At 41.2% G+C, this 16,692-nt stretch overlaps 2 protein-coding genes and 2 pseudogenes across 2 annotated transcripts; all 4 read left to right on the top strand.

Annotated features, from left to right (window-relative positions):
* The first annotated feature begins 5,620 nt into the window (after window positions 1-5,620).
* On the top strand, window positions 5,621-8,728 carry LOC139448152 (GTPase IMAP family member 7-like). The gene is made up of 2 exons (XM_071229670.1): window positions 5,621-5,697; window positions 7,179-8,728. Exons 1-2 carry the CDS (start codon window positions 5,643-5,645, stop codon window positions 8,390-8,392), a joined length of 1,269 nt encoding a protein of 422 aa, XP_071085771.1. The 5' UTR covers window positions 5,621-5,642; the 3' UTR covers window positions 8,393-8,728.
* A 347-nt stretch (window positions 8,729-9,075) lies between these two features.
* On the top strand, window positions 9,076-10,338 carry LOC139449050 (GTPase IMAP family member 4-like; annotated as a pseudogene).
* A 1,920-nt stretch (window positions 10,339-12,258) lies between these two features.
* Window positions 12,259-14,505, top strand: LOC139448151 (GTPase IMAP family member 9-like). Its single transcript, XM_071229669.1, has 2 exons — window positions 12,259-12,333; window positions 13,285-14,505. Exons 1-2 carry the CDS (start codon window positions 12,279-12,281, stop codon window positions 14,502-14,504), a joined length of 1,275 nt encoding a protein of 424 aa, XP_071085770.1. The 5' UTR covers window positions 12,259-12,278; the 3' UTR covers window position 14,505.
* Window positions 14,506-15,176: 671 nt separating this feature from the next.
* Window positions 15,177-16,642, top strand: LOC139449049 (GTPase IMAP family member 7-like; annotated as a pseudogene).
* Window positions 16,643-16,692: the final 50 nt, after the last annotated feature.

Here is a 16,692-nt window from a genome sequence, read left to right as displayed (position 1 = left end):
TTGTTTTGTACTTACTGATGAATACTGATTCTGAGATAATCAAATAAAGTCATTGTTACATTCTTCATGTCATTTGATATTGTTGTGTCATTTTTAGGTCACCCTAACTTCCAGTTGAAGTGACCTTTTGGTGTGGCATGCCGTCCTTTCATGCATCTGTTGTCATTTTTGACATCTTGTACACAAGCCATATGGGGCGGTCGGGTAGCCTAGTGGTTAAAGCGTTTGCTCATCACGCCAAAGACCCGGGTTCGATTCCCCACATGGGTACAAAGTGTGAAGCCCATTTCTGGTGTCCCACATGGTGATATTGGTGGAATATTGCTAAAAGCGCCGTAAAACCATACTCACTCACTCACTCACAGCTATTTTAAAAATGTTATTTGAGCTCTATACAACAATTCGGTTCATAGGGCCCAGTTTTCTAAATCACGGCCATGTGCGCTATACAGAGTTGCATCCTTTGGGCACGCCAGAAACCTATCACTCTGGGTTCGAATCTGGTTCCCCCGATTATGGTTCTAGGTTTGTCAGCACCATCCCCGTGCTTCTAGGTTTGTCAGCACCATCCCCGTGCTTGTGGGTTTCATCAAAGTGGAAATCTTAGAAGACCTGCATCACTCCAGGCTTTCATCTACATGAAGCTGACACACTGTGATATAACTGTGACACTATTGAAAGGATGTTGAAGCCAACTCGGGCATGGGTGGCCCAGTCGTCTTAGGCGCCGCGATTCGCTGTGCAGGGTTGCGTCCCTTGGGCACGCCAGAAACCTGTGATCTTGGGTTCAGATCCCGGTTCGCCCCGATTATGTTTCTAGGTTTGTCAGCGCCATACCCGTGCTCGAGGGTTTCACCAAAGTGGTAAACGTCTAAGACCTGCATCACTTCGGGCTTTCCTCCCACATTAAGCTGACACGCCGTGATGTAACTGTAATACTGTTAAAAGCAGCGTTAATCCAAACTCACTCTCTCACTAAAGCCAACTCACTCACATTGACCCTTTAACTGAAAGGTCATTGAAAACTGGTGGCATGCAAGGGGTTATCCTCACACCCCTATATAGTTAGAATGGACTGAACCAAGTGCTGTTAGGGAAGAGATTCCCTTGCACTTTGTCACAATATCTCATTAGATAAATCAAATTTTGAAAACATAAACACGTACTTGGAATTGGATTCATTAATCTTAAAATGTGATACACGGTGTTAGGTCTTACTACGCGAGAGGAACAAACATAGATGTGCTAAATTGGCATCTCATTCTGGCCCCTGGCAACCATGGCAACAATCTCATTAAACTCCGATCTTAGTTCTGGCTACTGCTGAAGAGGCGACTAACGCATCGGCTTGTCAGGATCGTTGAATTGATTGATGCATGTCACTGTATCCGAGTGGCGGAGATCGATGCTCATGATATCAAGAGTCCGATTGTCTGGTCCAGACTCGATTATTTACAGACCGCTGTCACATAGCTGAAATATTGCTGAGAGCAGCGTTAAAAAACAAACAAACAAGTGAGCGAGTAGGGTTTTACGCCGCTTTTAGCAATATTCCAGCAACATCACGGCGGGGGACACCAGAAATGGGCTTCACACATTGTACCCATGTCGGGAATCGAACTCGGGTCTTCGGCGGGACGAGCGAACGCTTTAACCGCGAGGCTACCCGACCGCCCCCAAACAAACAAACAGTACACATGCGTCGTAGACAAGACCTGAGTTCCAGTCTTGACTCCGACATTCGATTGACAAGATTTAGTCTTGAATGCAATGACAGTGAAAGCTTTTCAAACGCAAATGTTGTCAGGACAGACTACTACAGATTTTAATGCGCACACTGCGACTCAAGTAATAATTTACCCCAACTACGCACCTACAGTAGAACACGGATATAACGAACTACAAGGGACCAGAGAAATCAGTTCGTTATATCCGTTGTTCGTTATATCCGTTTTCGCTCGGAAACGTCCGCCATCCTGGATAAGACAAAACACAATACACGTAACTGCAGCATTGATTTTTATTAGCAGTGATCATTCAATTGATATCAATTGACAACATTCATTTTATAACATTAAATTCCTAAAATTTTCTGAAGATTGTTATCAAATACATGTACAAAATGTAAACATATTTATCATTTTTCGATTTACATACGAGATGTGTAGTCTGTGATTTTACTTTGGCCTCGTTTCGCTGACTGCTTTCTTGAAACGGCATCGTTCAGATCCGCCAAACTGTCAAAAGAGGTCATGTCTGTTGCTTTTTGCGTGTTCAAGAAGAGCTTTAGTGTTTCAAGCGCCTTATTTGCATCGGCAAAGGAGGATGGGGCTGGTTCCACGAAGTCAATCCCCTCTTGCATGTCCTCATCGTCAAAATCCATTCGACTAGTGCCATCGCGCTTGTCAACAATTGTTCGTTACATCCGTGTTCTACTGTATTTGGTTTACTACTGGGTGAGTCTGTGTTTCCCTACGATGCACTTGACAGGAACACAAATTCATGGATTCTCGCTCCCCAACGACTCTTGCTCAAAAGTTGTTTGATCAAGGTAACAACATTCAAGGCCATCAAAAACGTTTATGGTGGTGACTTTACTCTGCATGTGTTTGTGACAGGTGAGACAGGATACGCTCACCTTTTCGCGAGCACCTTGTGCAAACATTATCTGATAGTGATTCATAAACACATGTTCATGATACAGTCGGAAACCTGCAGTTGACTCTGCTAGTGGCGGAATTGTCTTGTTGCCATGGTTGGTTGGTTGTTGTACGCCGCACTCAGCAATATTGCTGCTACATGACGGCGGTCTGTAAATAATCGAGTCTTTACCAGACAATCCAGTGATTAATATCATGAGCATCGATCCACGTAATTGGGATTGATGACATGCATCAACCAAGTCAGCGAGCCTGACCACCCTATCCCGTTAGTCGCCTTTTACGGCAAGCATGGGTTGCTAAAGACCTATTCTACCCCGGATCTTTATGGGTCTGTTGCCATGGAAAGGGTTTTGTCGCTTTTATTTATTCCACATATTTCTCTTTCACATCGCTCACATACCCTTTATATCACAGTGTCAGTACAGAGGCATAAGTCGCTGTAGCTCACCTGACTTTTTCTGGAATATTAGATGGATAAGTAAAATATAACAGACATGATTGTTCGCCCCGAGTACTATTCACAGCCTACTGCAGTACCTAATGGTCAACGGCTGACGTTGTTCTAAATACCACCATGCTCAACAAAATATCAAACATGTTATTGTAAAATCACACATCATAATAATGATATAATTTTAATAACACATGCAAACAATGACAGAGCAATGGGCGTTATTAGATTATCTTTTTGACAGCCATGTTAAACGTCGGATCAGAACTCTATGAGCACATTTTAGAGATATCAGTGGTTGCTGCAAAGTTCAAAGTGCTTTGTTTGTATGTTGTTTAACGCCGCACTCAGCAATATTCCAGCCATATCACGGCGGCCTGTAAATAATCGGGTTTGGACCAGACAATCCAGTGATTTGATCTCATGAGCAGCGATCCAAGCAACTGGGATACGATGACATGCATGAACCGAGGCAGGGGTCTGACCACCCGATCCCGTTAGTCGCCTTTAACGGCAAGCATGGGTTGCTGAAGACCTATTCTATCCCGGATTTTCCCGGGTTCATAGTGACACATGCACGGATGGACAAGCATGGCGCGGTATCACCTCCATTGACCTTGTAATTTTAGAGATTATGTGAAATATGCAGTACAACAACAAAACCAACCCGTGAAGATCCGGGGTAGAATTGGTCTTCAGCAACCCATGCTTGCCGTAAAAGGCGACTTTGTCGTAAGAGGCAACTAACGGGATCATGCTGTCATGCTCGCTGACTTTGTTGACAAACCTAGAAACATAATCGGGGCGAACCGGGATTCGAACCCACAATCATAGGTTTCTGGCGTGTCCAAGGGACGCAACTCTGCACAGTGAATCGCGGCGCCTTAGACGACTGGGCCACCCGTGTCCTCGGTTGAGGAAGACAGACAGGAAGTGTTGTGTGTAGGCGTTATCAGGGCTGCTTTCTACGGGACCTTTGATCTCTGGATGACACTGTCTATATGCATAGATAGGTTTTTGCATATACTGCGATCTCATAAACCATAACTGATAACACACTTTATCTACTCTCCCGAAATAGAAACCCATAAGTAGATATCGTTTGTTGAGCATTATGTTTGTGTTGTAGACACATTGTAAATCTTTGTAATACAATTAATCAAGACTACATGATCTTCTTGACGGCACATTGTTACACTGAAAACGTTACAAGTAGCAGATGAATCAGAACAATAGACGGCAGAACACTTTACTGTAATCAAGTGATTAACATCATGAGCATCGATCCACGCAATTGGGATACGATGACATGCATCACCAAGTCAGCGAGCCTGACCACCCGATCCATAAGTTACTAGTTACCGGTCTTTAGGTCTTCAGCAACCCATGCTTGCCGTAAAAGGCGACTTTGCTTGTCGTAAGAGGCGACTAACGTGATCGGTTGTCCAGTCTCGCTGACTTGGTTGATGCATGTCATCGTATCCCTATTGCGTGGATCGATGCTCATGATGAAAATCACTAGATTGTCTGGTCCAGACTCGATTATTTACAGAACGCTGTCATATAGCTGGAATATTGTTGAGTGCGGCGTTAAACAACAAACAAACAAACATCTTCTCCTCACCGTGGGGGTAATCATGCATTACGACATGTCTCAGAAATATGGGAGTGGCAGTCAGCATTTCTGCCATTGCATTGTTTATGAATTCACGACCCATTTTCAAATTTATATCCAAATGGATCATCATGACCATTCGTCACCACTCGCCCCTTTCCGTAACCTGCAAGAAAACATTCGTCACCACTCGCCCCTTTCCGTAACCTGCAAGAAGATTCGGCTTGTCTCAGAATAACACGATTTGGTCACGAAAGCATCAAAACACGAGTGCATGAAATTCTGGGGCATTCGTCACCACTCGCCCCTTTCCGTAACCTGCAAGAAGACATTCGTCACCATGCACTCGCCCCTTTCCGTAACCTGCTAGAAGACTCGTCCCCCTATCGATAAATGTTAGGTGCGAAACTACGACAAACCAATCAGAAAGCGCGTATGAATTCAAGTTCTTCGTCAAAGAATCCCTCAGAAATACTTTCTGTTTTTACATATGTCTTGCATCTAAAAATATACCCAAGACACAGTTAAATGTGTTCAATCATACTGTATAATTTCGCATGTCCTGACGTGCTTTAAATTGCATCTGAAATATAAATAATATAGGGAAATATATGTGAACCATTGCGCAACGAGTTGACAATTGTTTTAGGTATGCCCGTTTGCGCTAAGACGGAACCCGGTCGCAAAAATGGCCACGAGAGGGGCACGAGTCGCTAATCGGCTTGTCCCGGAATAACACGAGTTGGTCGCGAATGGCAAGAAGATTCGGCTTGTCCCGGAATAACACGAGTTGGTCACGAATGATTCTGGGGCAGCTATGCCCGCCCGGGCGGTTGTGTAGATTAGATACTAAGTTTGATCGTAATCTGACGTTGTTGTTGGCTTGAGGGTGAACAGTGGAGACACAGACAGCATGGCAGCGTTAGTCAACCCTGTACCTAAACCATGCAGACAGCCACCATTACCAGGTAAATATCTCAGCAGCAGTTCAATCACAGCACAGATTAGGTACAATTTGATACCAGTGAAAATCCGGGTTAGAATTGCTCTTCAGCAACCCATACTTGTCCCAAAGTGCGACTAACGGGATCAGGTAGTCAGGCTCGCTGACTTGGTTGATGCGTGTTAGTCACAAGATTGTCTGGTCCTGAATCGATTATTTACATATCATTATGTGGCTGAATGCGGCGTTAAACAGAAAAAAAACCAAAGGTACAGTTTGATTGTTTCCTTTTAAATGTAAAATTAATAATATCACCATTACGTATCAGTTGTTTGTTTGTAATATGGCGGTCTGAAAAAAATATTTTAAAAAATATGGCGGTCTGTTATCGTTATGACAGGCCTAGTTAGATAAAACGCAAAGTCAAAACAACAACTGATATCATTTACTCCTCGAAATAAAACAGACAAAATTACCACCCGGACGACTTGTGCTTTGGGTATATTTAATAAAAGTGAGTATGGTTTTACGCCGCTGTTGGCAATATTTCAGCAAAATCACGGTGGGGGACACCAGAAATGAGCTTCACACATTGTACCCATGTTGGGAATCGAACCTGGGTCTTTGGCGTGACGAGCGAACGCTTTAACCACTAGGCTACCCGACCGCCCTATTCAGTAGTAGAAGATTGTAATATTGAAACGTCAACGTCTTACATGGCGAAAACAGCAACAAAGTTTCGTAATAAACAGATACTATCGATAGTCCTCGCCACTTGAAATAGACCCGTGAAGATCCGGATTAAAATTGGTCTTCAGCAACCCATGATTGCCGTAAGAGGTGACTATGCTTGTCAAAAGAGGCGACTGACCGGTGGTCAGGCTCACTGAGTTTGGTAATGCATGTCATCTTTTCCCAAATGCACAGATCAATACTCATTGCCAATCACTGGATTGTCTTGTCCAGAATCGATTATTTCCAGACCGCCGTCATATAGATGCAATATTGTAGAGTACGGCGATAAACAACAACAAACACATTCTATCACTGAAGATTATAAGGTGGTGAGGTGAAACGTCGCGTCCAAGGTTATTGCACTTATATAGCGACGTACTGCACGTGTATGTGTGTGTGGCTGCTTGTACTAGTCAGGACGGATGCCGATTTATAGTGCTAGCTCACTGAAATACCATGCCGCAGTTTAACATGGATACCCCACTCAGACACAGTATACTGACTCCGAGCCGACCAGTCCTTGTTTTAGCCCCTTAATGTCGAGCGCTAGGCAGGGTAACAACAAGTACCATCTTTTAACGTCTTTTGGTATGACGCGGCTGGGGATCGAACCCCGCTCTCCGGGCGGACTCTCTACCATTAGACCACGGAGGCGGTCTTGAAGATTATAAAGAAGGTTGTGTATTTCTAAGTAAATGCAGAGAATTTCCATTCCAGTTTTTGAAGGTAAATACTTTTAGGATACTAGGTAATATTTATCTTATTTTACAGGCCAAAACGTATTGAGACTTGTACTTTTGGGCAAGACAGGATCTGGAAAAAGTGCAACAGCAAACACAATTTTGAATGAAAATGTTTTCAAGTCGAGTTCATCGTTCCAGTCTGTGACAGAAGTAAGCCAATATGCCAACCAGGAGACCTTTGGCCTCGTCATCCAAGTTGTCGACACACCAGGGATGTTTGACACCAACATGGAAAGAGACGTCATTGATAAGGAAATAAAGAAATGTATTGCCATCTCCGCTCCCGGGCCACACGCATTCTTATTAGTGATTTCCTTAACGCAGCGATTCACAGAAGAAGATAAAAAAGTCTTCGATGAAATTGATGATATATTTGGAGATCAAATGCACAAATATTTGATAATTGTCTTCACGAGAAAAGATGACCTTGGCGAGGGAGAATCTGTCAAGGACTATCTTGAAACTGCTCCCGATACACTGAAGCACATACTGCGGAGTGTTGGTGGCGGCTATGTGTCCTTCAATAACAAGGGTACAGAAGAGGCTCGGGGAAAGGATGTTACTTTCCTCCTTCAGCGTATTCAGGAAATGGTAGAGAAGAACGGGAAAAGGTTCTTTTCCTCCTCTATGTTTTTGCAAGCTGAAGAAATTATTCAATGTCGGATTCAAAGCGCAGTTGCTGTGATGAAAACGAAGGAAGGAGAGATGAGGAAGGAAATTAGGATAAAACTGAGAGAAGAAATGGAAAACAAGATCAGAGAAGAAAAGGAGTCTTATATGGATCAACTAAAAGAAAACTTGAAACAGATAGAACATCTGAAGCTAGAGATGGAAGATCTGAAGCTGCAGCCGAAGGACATACACGATAACCACGACCATCATGTATCCAGGAGAGACGAGAAAGTGTTGGAAGCGTTGGTGCAGAGGGAAATGGAGATCAAGTCAAAGAAGAACAAAATGGCTTCACAGTTACCGAACAGCTATGGTCGGGAGAGGGATTCACTTCTTCAGCAAATCAAAGATGCTGAGGAAGAACTCGCACATGTACTGACTGAAAGAAAAAAAGTTGAAGAAACAGTAGCGGAGGACCGGTATTTAACCCAGCTGCAGCTGAGAGCGCAGAATGTTAGAGAGGAGGAAAGAGAGTCTCTCCTGAAGGAAGATGTTTCCACACTTAGTAGATATAGAAAGGGAATCAAAATTGCTGGAACCCGATTTTTAAACTTATTCCGGCGAAAATAGCCTAGATACCAATGAAAACATTATGAAAATGTTAAATTTACTTCTTGTCGTTCTTATCCAATGCTTTAGCTTTGAGGTAATAGATTGGAAGATGATTTTTTTTGGAAAATACTTTCTGCTGTTGTGATATTCAGTTTGTCAGATCTAATGTCTTTGTTGGCCATGATGTGCTCTTTTATGTCCACGACACCTGAATCAACATCCTGGTTTGGTGTGGCATATGATGTTGCTTTAATGCCCTATTAGTTCCATTTGTAACATATTTCATATTATTATGCCTCAAAGTGAGATTGACCAATCAGAGAGCAGATCTACTGACCCCACATGAGCCCGTAAACCATCAGTAAAAATCCAAGATGGTTGATACTGATCTAATATGAGACCGTTTACCGTCAGTAACAGCCATCTTGTATTTTCAAACACCCACCTCCCATATTTCACATGGAAATTCTGGTACCGAAATTCGTTATTTGACACTTTTTTTGTGTTTTACTATCATTAATTGTGATGTGCAAGGACATTAATCTGTGTTTTAGATCACGTTCGTGACTTTATTGATAAAGATTATCGTTACAATTTTCAACAAGGTTTGGCCTCTAAGGTTTGAAGAGTGGGCTCCCTTTGACCCTTAACGTCCATGTACGGTTAGTGTCAAGTTTTCATTTTGACATGACAGGTGTGATATGGATACCACAGAATGTAAACTTTTCGGCATAATAAATTCGTTATGGTGTCTTCAGTTGCCGTATACGGTGTCATGTTACGTTAGACACCGTATATGCCGAAAAGTTGTCGACACACCAGGGATGTTTGACACCAACGTGGAAATAGACGTCATTGATAAGGAAATAAAGAAATGTATTGCCATCTCCGCTCCCGGGCCACACGCATTCTTATTAGTGATTACCATAACGCAGCAATTCACAGAAGGAGATAAAAAAAGTCTTTGATGAAATTGATGATATATTTGGAGATCAAATGCACAAATATTTGATAATCGTCTTCACGAGAAAAGATGACATTGGCGAGGGAGAATCTGTCAACGACTATCTTGAAACTGCTCCCGATACACTGAAGCACATACTGCAGAGTGTTGGTGGCAGCTATGTGTCCATTGAACAAAGGTGGAGAAGAGGCTCGGGAAAAGGATGTTACTTTCCTCCTTCAGCGTATTAAGAAAATGGTAGAGAAGAACGGGGAAAGTTTCTTTTCGTTCCTCTATGTTTTTGCAAGCTGAAGAAATTATGCAACGTCGGATTCAAAGCGCTGTTGCTGTGATGAAAACGAAGGAAGGAGAGATGAGGAAGGAAATTAGGATAAAACTGAGAGAAGAAATGGAAAACAAGATCAGAGAAGAATAGGAGTCTTATATGGATCAACTAAAAGAAAACTTGAAACAGATAGACCATCTGAAGCTAGAGATTGAAGATCTGAAGCGGCAGCCGAAGGACATACACGATAACCCGGCTGACCATCATGTATCCAGGAGAGACAACGAGAAAGAGTTGGAAGCGATGGTGTGGAGGGGAATGGAGATCAAGTCAAAGAAGAACAAAATGGCTTCACAGTTACCGAACAGCTATGGTCGGGAGAGGGATTCACTTCTTCAGCAAATCAAAGGAAGAACTCGCACATGTACTGACTAAAAGAAAATAGGTTGAAGAAACAGTAGCGGAGGACCGGTATTTAACCCAGCTGGAGGTGAGAGCGCAGAATGTTAAGAGAGGAGGAAAGAGAGTCTCTCCTGACGCAAGATGTTTCCACACTTAGTAGATATAGAAATGGAATCAAAACTGCTGGAACCCGATTTTTGAACTTATTCCGGTGAAAATATCCTAGATACCAATGAAAACATTATGAAAATGTTAAATTTACTTCTTGTCATTCTTATCAAATGCTTTAGCTTTGAGGTAGTAGATTGGAAGATGATTTTTTTTTAAAATACTTTCTGCTGTTGTGATATTCAGTTTGTCAGATCTAATGTCTTTGTTGGCCATGATGTGCTCTTTTATGTCCACGACACCTGATTCAACATCCTGGTTTGGTGTGGCACATGATCTTGCTTTTGTAACAGTGCTAAAATTGCTATATTTTGTTCAACTTTTTGTGAAATTCGCCTTCAATTCATAAGTTGTCGGTTAACCATTTAAGACCTGTCGGTACATACTAGCGATAAGAAATTGTATAACAACATCTGGCACTTCAGATTTACACCGCCACAAACAGGTCTATGGGCGAAACTTTAATTATCTATAGCCCAAAATATATTTCTTATTAGGTAACTACTTTGTGAGGGCATATCACTAGACTACAATACTTGAACGTAACTTTTTGCTCTAGATAAATGCACGCAAATTAAGCAATGCCTAATAAATTTATGTTTTCCAAATTATGCATATTATTTCCATTCGGTAAGATGAATGGACGATGAGTAGAATATCTCAGATACTATACTTAAAGCATGTTTTGGACGCTACAGTAGATTTATGTTGTAGAATAGTTATAATGAAACAGGCTTTCCTAAAGCAGTGTTTATATCCATTTCTAAATTACAGTTCACAAGCAACTTCTCTGTTTTAGCGAAATCTCCAATAAGGTCCATAAACATTCACAATAGAATATATGTTCACTAATAATCAGTTTTAATTCATATATATTTCAAGTTTCAAACACGGTATTCAGTCTGTGTGATTTGTATAAGCTCGGCCCGCATAGCGCGGCATGCACAGGCGGCACCTCTCATTGTTACATAACGGCGCACTCACCAGCGCTTGGCAGTGACGGCACGTACCGTATGTAACCATTTTGCGCAAGCTGTTTTCTGAATTTAGTATAGTGTATTCAGTCATTGAATGCGGGTCCCATTATTATTTACCGTATTAAATCTTGTATTCACTATTTAACTCTGAAGTGTACATCTGAATCAGTTATAGTTCATGACGTCACATGTACCGTATTTAACGTAGAATAAGTTATTAGACATGTCATTGTTCAAGAAAGGTGTTGTTATAATCTTTCATATGAATGCTTTTTGTAAACTTTGTTCAGATGTTATTTATGAGTACCTTAAATATATATCAAACATTATGAGTAATTATCAATGAGTAATTTAATGTGAGTTGATTATAATGTCTGCATTAAATCAAATGTTTACTGCTATGATATAAATGAATATCCAATGAGTTGAGCTTACACTTTACACTTTGTTATTATTATACAAATGGTATTTTAATTATAAATGTGTTACGTAATCTTATGCAATGTTATATTAGGCTGTAACTTGAATAGGTACTGAGACGTCTCTGAAGTTAATGCATTGTTCTCAAAGTGAAATGACATAACAAGCAATTGTTTATTAACTCATGCCTACTATTATATAACAACGAATATCTTAACAGTTTTTGTATTACTGCTTAATTATTTGTCTGATTATGTCTTTGTGTTTGGTGATGATGAAGATTCTCTGATTATGTCTATATGCTTGATGATGATGAAAACATTTAATAAAGATTTCCTGCTTTGCCTGAGAACCTCTCTCTGTTTGTCTTTGAAGGTGTGTTGATCCCGTGGCTAATTCCCCGAAAGTCATTCTAGGTTTTGATCAGTTTTTGTGTAAAAAGTAACTCTGTTTCACTTTTAATGCCCTATTAGTTCCATTTGTAACATATTTCATATTATTATGCCTCAAAGTGAGATTGACCAATCATCATGACCATTCGTCACCACTAATCCCCTTTCCGTTACATGCAAGAAGATTCGGCTTGTCCCGGAATAACACGAGTTGGTCACGAATGATTCTATGGCAGTTGTGTAGATTAGATACTAAGTTTGATCGTAATCTGACGTTGTTGTTGGCTTGAGGGTGAACAGTGGAGACACAGACAGCATGGCAGCGTTAGTCAACCCTGTACCTAAACCACGCAGACAGCCACCATTACCAGGTAAATATCTCAGCAGCAGTTCAATCACAGCGCAGATTAGGTACTATTTGATACCAGTCAAAATCCAGGTTAGAATTGGTCTTCAGCAACCCATGCTTGTCCTAAAGTGCAACTAACGGGATCAGGTGGTCAGGCTCGCTGACTTGGTTGATGCATGTCAGTCACTAGTCCAGAATCGATTATTTACATATCATTATATGGTTGGAATATTGCTGAATGCGGCGTTACACAACTAAGAAACAAAGGTACAGTTTGATTGTTTCCTTTTAAATGTAAAATTAGTAATATCACCATTACGTATGAGTTGTTTGTCTGTAATATGGCGGTCTGTTATCGTTAAGACAGGCCTAGTTAGATAAAACGCTACAGACAACACAACACCTGATGTCATTTACTCCTCGAAAGATAAGAGACAAAATTAAATCCGGACGACGGGTATATTCATAGAGCTGGAATATTGCAGAATACGGCGATAAACAACAAACAAACACCTTCTATCATTGAAGATTATAAGGTGGTGAGGTGAAACGTCGCGTCCAAGATTATTGCACTTATATAGGTACGTGCTTGCACGTGAATGTGTGTGTGTGGCTGATGCCGATTTATAGTGCTAGCTCACTGAGATACCATGCAGCAGTTTAACATGGATACCCCACTCAGACACAGTATACTGACTCGAGCCGACCAGTCCTTGTTTTAGCCCCTTAATGTCGAGCGCCAGACAGGGTAACAACAAGTACCATCTTTTAACGTCTTTTGGTATGATGTGGCTCGGGATCAAACTCCAGGCCTTCCGCTCTGCGGGCGGACGCTCTACCATTAGACCACAGAGGCGGTCTTGAAGATTATAAAGTAGGTTGTGTATTTCTAAGTAAATGCAGAGAATTTCCATTCCAGTTTTTGAAGGTAAATACTTTTAGGATACTAGGTATTATTTATTTTATTTTATAGGCCAAAACGTCTTGAGACTTGTACTTTTGGGCAAAACAGGATCGGGAAAAAGTGCAACAGCAAACACAATTTTGAATGAAAATGTTTTCAAGTCGAGTATATCGTTCCAGTCTGTGACAGAAGTAAGCCAATATGCCTACCGGGAGACCTTCGGCCTCGTCATCCAAGTTGTCGACACACCAGGGATGTTTGACACCAACATGGAAAGAGACGTCATTGATAAGGAAATAAAGAAATGTATTGCCGTCTCCGCTCCCGGGCCACACGCATTCTTATTAGTGATTTCCTTAACGCAGCGATTCACAGAAGAAGATAAAAAAGTCTTCAATGCAATTGATGATATATTTGGAGATCAAATGCACAAATATTTGATAATCGTCTTCACCAGAAAAGATGACCTTGGCGAGGGAGAATCTGTCAAGGAGTATCTTGAAAATGCTCCCGATACACTGAAGCACATACTGCGGAGTGTTGGTGGCAGCTATGTGTCCTTCAATAACAAAGGTGAAGAAGAGGCTCGGGAAAAGGATGTTTCTTTCCTCCTTCAGCGTATTCAGGAAATGGTAGAGAAGAACGGGGAAAGTTTCTTTTCTTCCTCTATGTTTTTGCAAGCTGAAGAAATTATGCAACGTTGGATTCAAAGCGCAGTTGCTGTGATGAAAACGAAGGAAGAAAAGATAAGGAAGGAAATTAGGAGAAAACTGAGAGAAGAAATGGAAAACAAGATCAGAAAAGAAAAAGAGTCTTATAGGGATCAACTAAAAGAAAACTTGAAACAGATAGAACATCTGAAGCTAGAGGTGGAAGATCTGAAGCGGCAGCCGAAGGACATACACGATAACCAGGCCGGCCATCATGTATCCAGGAGCGACAACGAGAAAGAGTTGGAAGCGATGGTGCGGTGGGGAATGGAGATCAAGTCAAAGAAGAACAAAATGGCTTCACAGTTACGCAATAGCCATGGTCCGGAGAGGGATTCACTTTTTCAGCAAATCAAAGATGCTGAGGAAGAACTTGCACATGTACTGACTGAAAGAAAAAAGGTTGAAGAAACAGTAGCGGAGGACCGGTATTTAACCCAGCTGGAGGTGAGAGCGCAGAATGTTAGAGAGGAGGAAAGAGAGAGTCTCCTGAAGGAAGATGTTTCCACACTTAGTAGATATAGAAAGGGAATCAAAATTGCTGGAACCCGATTTTTAAACTTATTCCGGCGAAAATAGCCTAGATACGAAAGAAAACATATGAAAACGTTAATTTTACTTCTTGTCGTTCTTATCCAATGCTTTAGCTTTGAGGTAATAGATTGGAAGATGGGTTTTTGAGGAAAATACTTTCTGCTGTTGTGATATTCAGTTTGTCAGATCTAATGTCTTTGTTGGCCATGATGTGCTCTTTTATGTCCACGACACCTGAATCAACATCCTGGTTTGGTGTGGCATATGATGTTGCTTTAATGCCCTATTAGTTCCATTTGAAACATATTTCATATTATTATGCCTCAAAGTGAGATTGACCAATTAGAGAGCAGATCTACCGACCCCACATGAGCCCGTAAACCGTCAGTAAAAATCCACAATGGTTGATACTGATCTAATATGAGACCGTTTACCGTCAGTAACAGCCATCTTGGATTTTCAAACACCCACCTCTCATATTTCATATGGTACCGAAATTCGTTATTTGACACTGTTTTGTGTTTTACTATCATTAATTGTGATGTGTAAGGACATTAATCTGTTTTTTAGATCACGTTCGTGACTTTATTGATAAAGATTATCGTTAAAATTTTCAACAAGGTTTGGCCTCTAAGGTTTGAAGAGTAGGCTCCCTTTGACCCTTAACGTCCATGTATGGTTAGTGTCAAGTTTTCATTTTGACATGACACGTGTGATATGGATACCAGAGAGTGTAAACTTTTCGGCATAATAAATTCGTTATGGTGTCTTCAGTTGCCGTATACAGTGTCATGTTACGTTAGACACCGTATATGCCGAAAAGTTGTCGACACACCAGGGATGTTTGACACCAACATGGAAAGAGACGTCGTTGATAAGGAAATAAAGAAATGTATTGCCATCTCCGCTCCCGGGCCACACGCATTCTTATTGGTGAATTCCTTAACGCAGCGAATCACAGAAGAAGATAAAAAAGTCTTCAATGCAATTGATGATATATTTGGAGATCAAATGCACAAATATTTGATAATCGTCTTCACCAGAAAAGATGACCTTGGCGAGGGAGAATCTGTCAAGGACTATCTTGAAACTGCTCCCGATACACTGAAGCACATACTGCGGAGTGTTGGTGGCAGCTATGTGTCCATTGAACAAAGGTGGAGAATAGGCTCGGGAAAAGGATGTTACTTTCCTCCTTCAGCGTATTCAGGAAATGGTAGAGAAGAACGGGGAAAGTTTCTTTTCTTCCTCTATGTTTTTGCAAGCTGAAGAAATAATGCAACGTCGGATTCAAAGCGCTGTTGCTGTGATGAAAACGAAGGAAGAAGAGATGAGGAAGGAAATTAGGATAAAACTGAGAGAAGAAATGGAAAACAAGATCAGAGAAGAAAGGGAGTCTTATAGGGATCTACTAAAAGAAAACTTGAAACAGATAGAACATCTGAAGCTAGAGGTGGAAGATCTGAAGCGGCAGCCGAAGGACATAGACGATAACCCGGCCGACCATCATGTATCCAGGAGAGACAACGAGAAAGTGTTGGAAGCGATGGTGCAGAGGGGAATGGAGATCAAGTCAAAGAAGAACAAAATGGCTTCACAGTTACCCAATAGCCATGGTCGGGTGAGGGATTCACTTCTTCAGCAAATCAAAGATGCTGAGGAAGAACTCGCACATGTATTGACTGAAAGAAAAAAGGCTGAAGAAACAGTAGCGGAGGACCGGTATTTAACCCAGCTGGAGCTGAGAGCGCAGAATGTTAGAGAGGAGGAAAGAGAGTCTCTCCTGACGCAAGATGTTTCCACACTTAGTAGATATAGAAAGGGAATCAAAATTGCTGGAAACCGATTTTTGAACTTATTCCGGCGAAAATAGCCTAGATACCAATGAAAACATTATGAAAACGTTAACTTTACTTCTTGTCATTCTTATCTAATGCTTTAGCTTTGAGGTAATAGATTGGAAGATGATTTGTTTTGGAAAATACTTTCTGCTGTTGTGATATTCAGTTTGTCAGATCTAATGTCTTTGTTGGCCATGATGTGCTCTTTTATGTCCACGACACCTGATTCAACATCCTGGTTTGGTTCGGCACATGATCTTGCTTTTGTAACAGTGCTAAAATTGCTATATTTTGTTCAACTTTTTGTGAAATTCGCCTTCAATTCATAAGTTGTCGGTTAACCATTTAAGACCTGTCGGTACATACTAGCGATAAGAAATTGTATAACAACA

Source organism: Haliotis cracherodii, unplaced genomic scaffold (assembly GCF_022045235.1).
Source record: "Haliotis cracherodii isolate W230 unplaced genomic scaffold, xgHalCrac1.p SCAF_7, whole genome shotgun sequence".
Lineage (NCBI taxonomy): Eukaryota > Metazoa > Mollusca > Gastropoda > Lepetellida > Haliotidae > Haliotis > Haliotis cracherodii.
The sequence above is the reverse complement of the archived record's forward strand: the minus strand, read 5'-3'. Positions and strand labels throughout refer to the sequence as shown.

Bases quoted from the DNA above. Each gene is read 5' to 3' on its own strand.
- LOC139448152 (XM_071229670.1), top strand. From the start codon at position 5,643: ATGGCAGCGTTAGTCAACCCTGTACCTAAACCATGCAGACAGCCACCA. The intron at 5,698-7,178 runs GTAAATATCTCA...CTTATTTTACAG, and splicing joins CAGACAGCCACCATTACCAG to GCCAAAACGTATTGAGACTT.
- LOC139448151 (XM_071229669.1), top strand. From the start codon at position 12,279: ATGGCAGCGTTAGTCAACCCTGTACCTAAACCACGCAGACAGCCACCA. The intron at 12,334-13,284 runs GTAAATATCTCA...TTTATTTTATAG, and splicing joins CAGACAGCCACCATTACCAG to GCCAAAACGTCTTGAGACTT.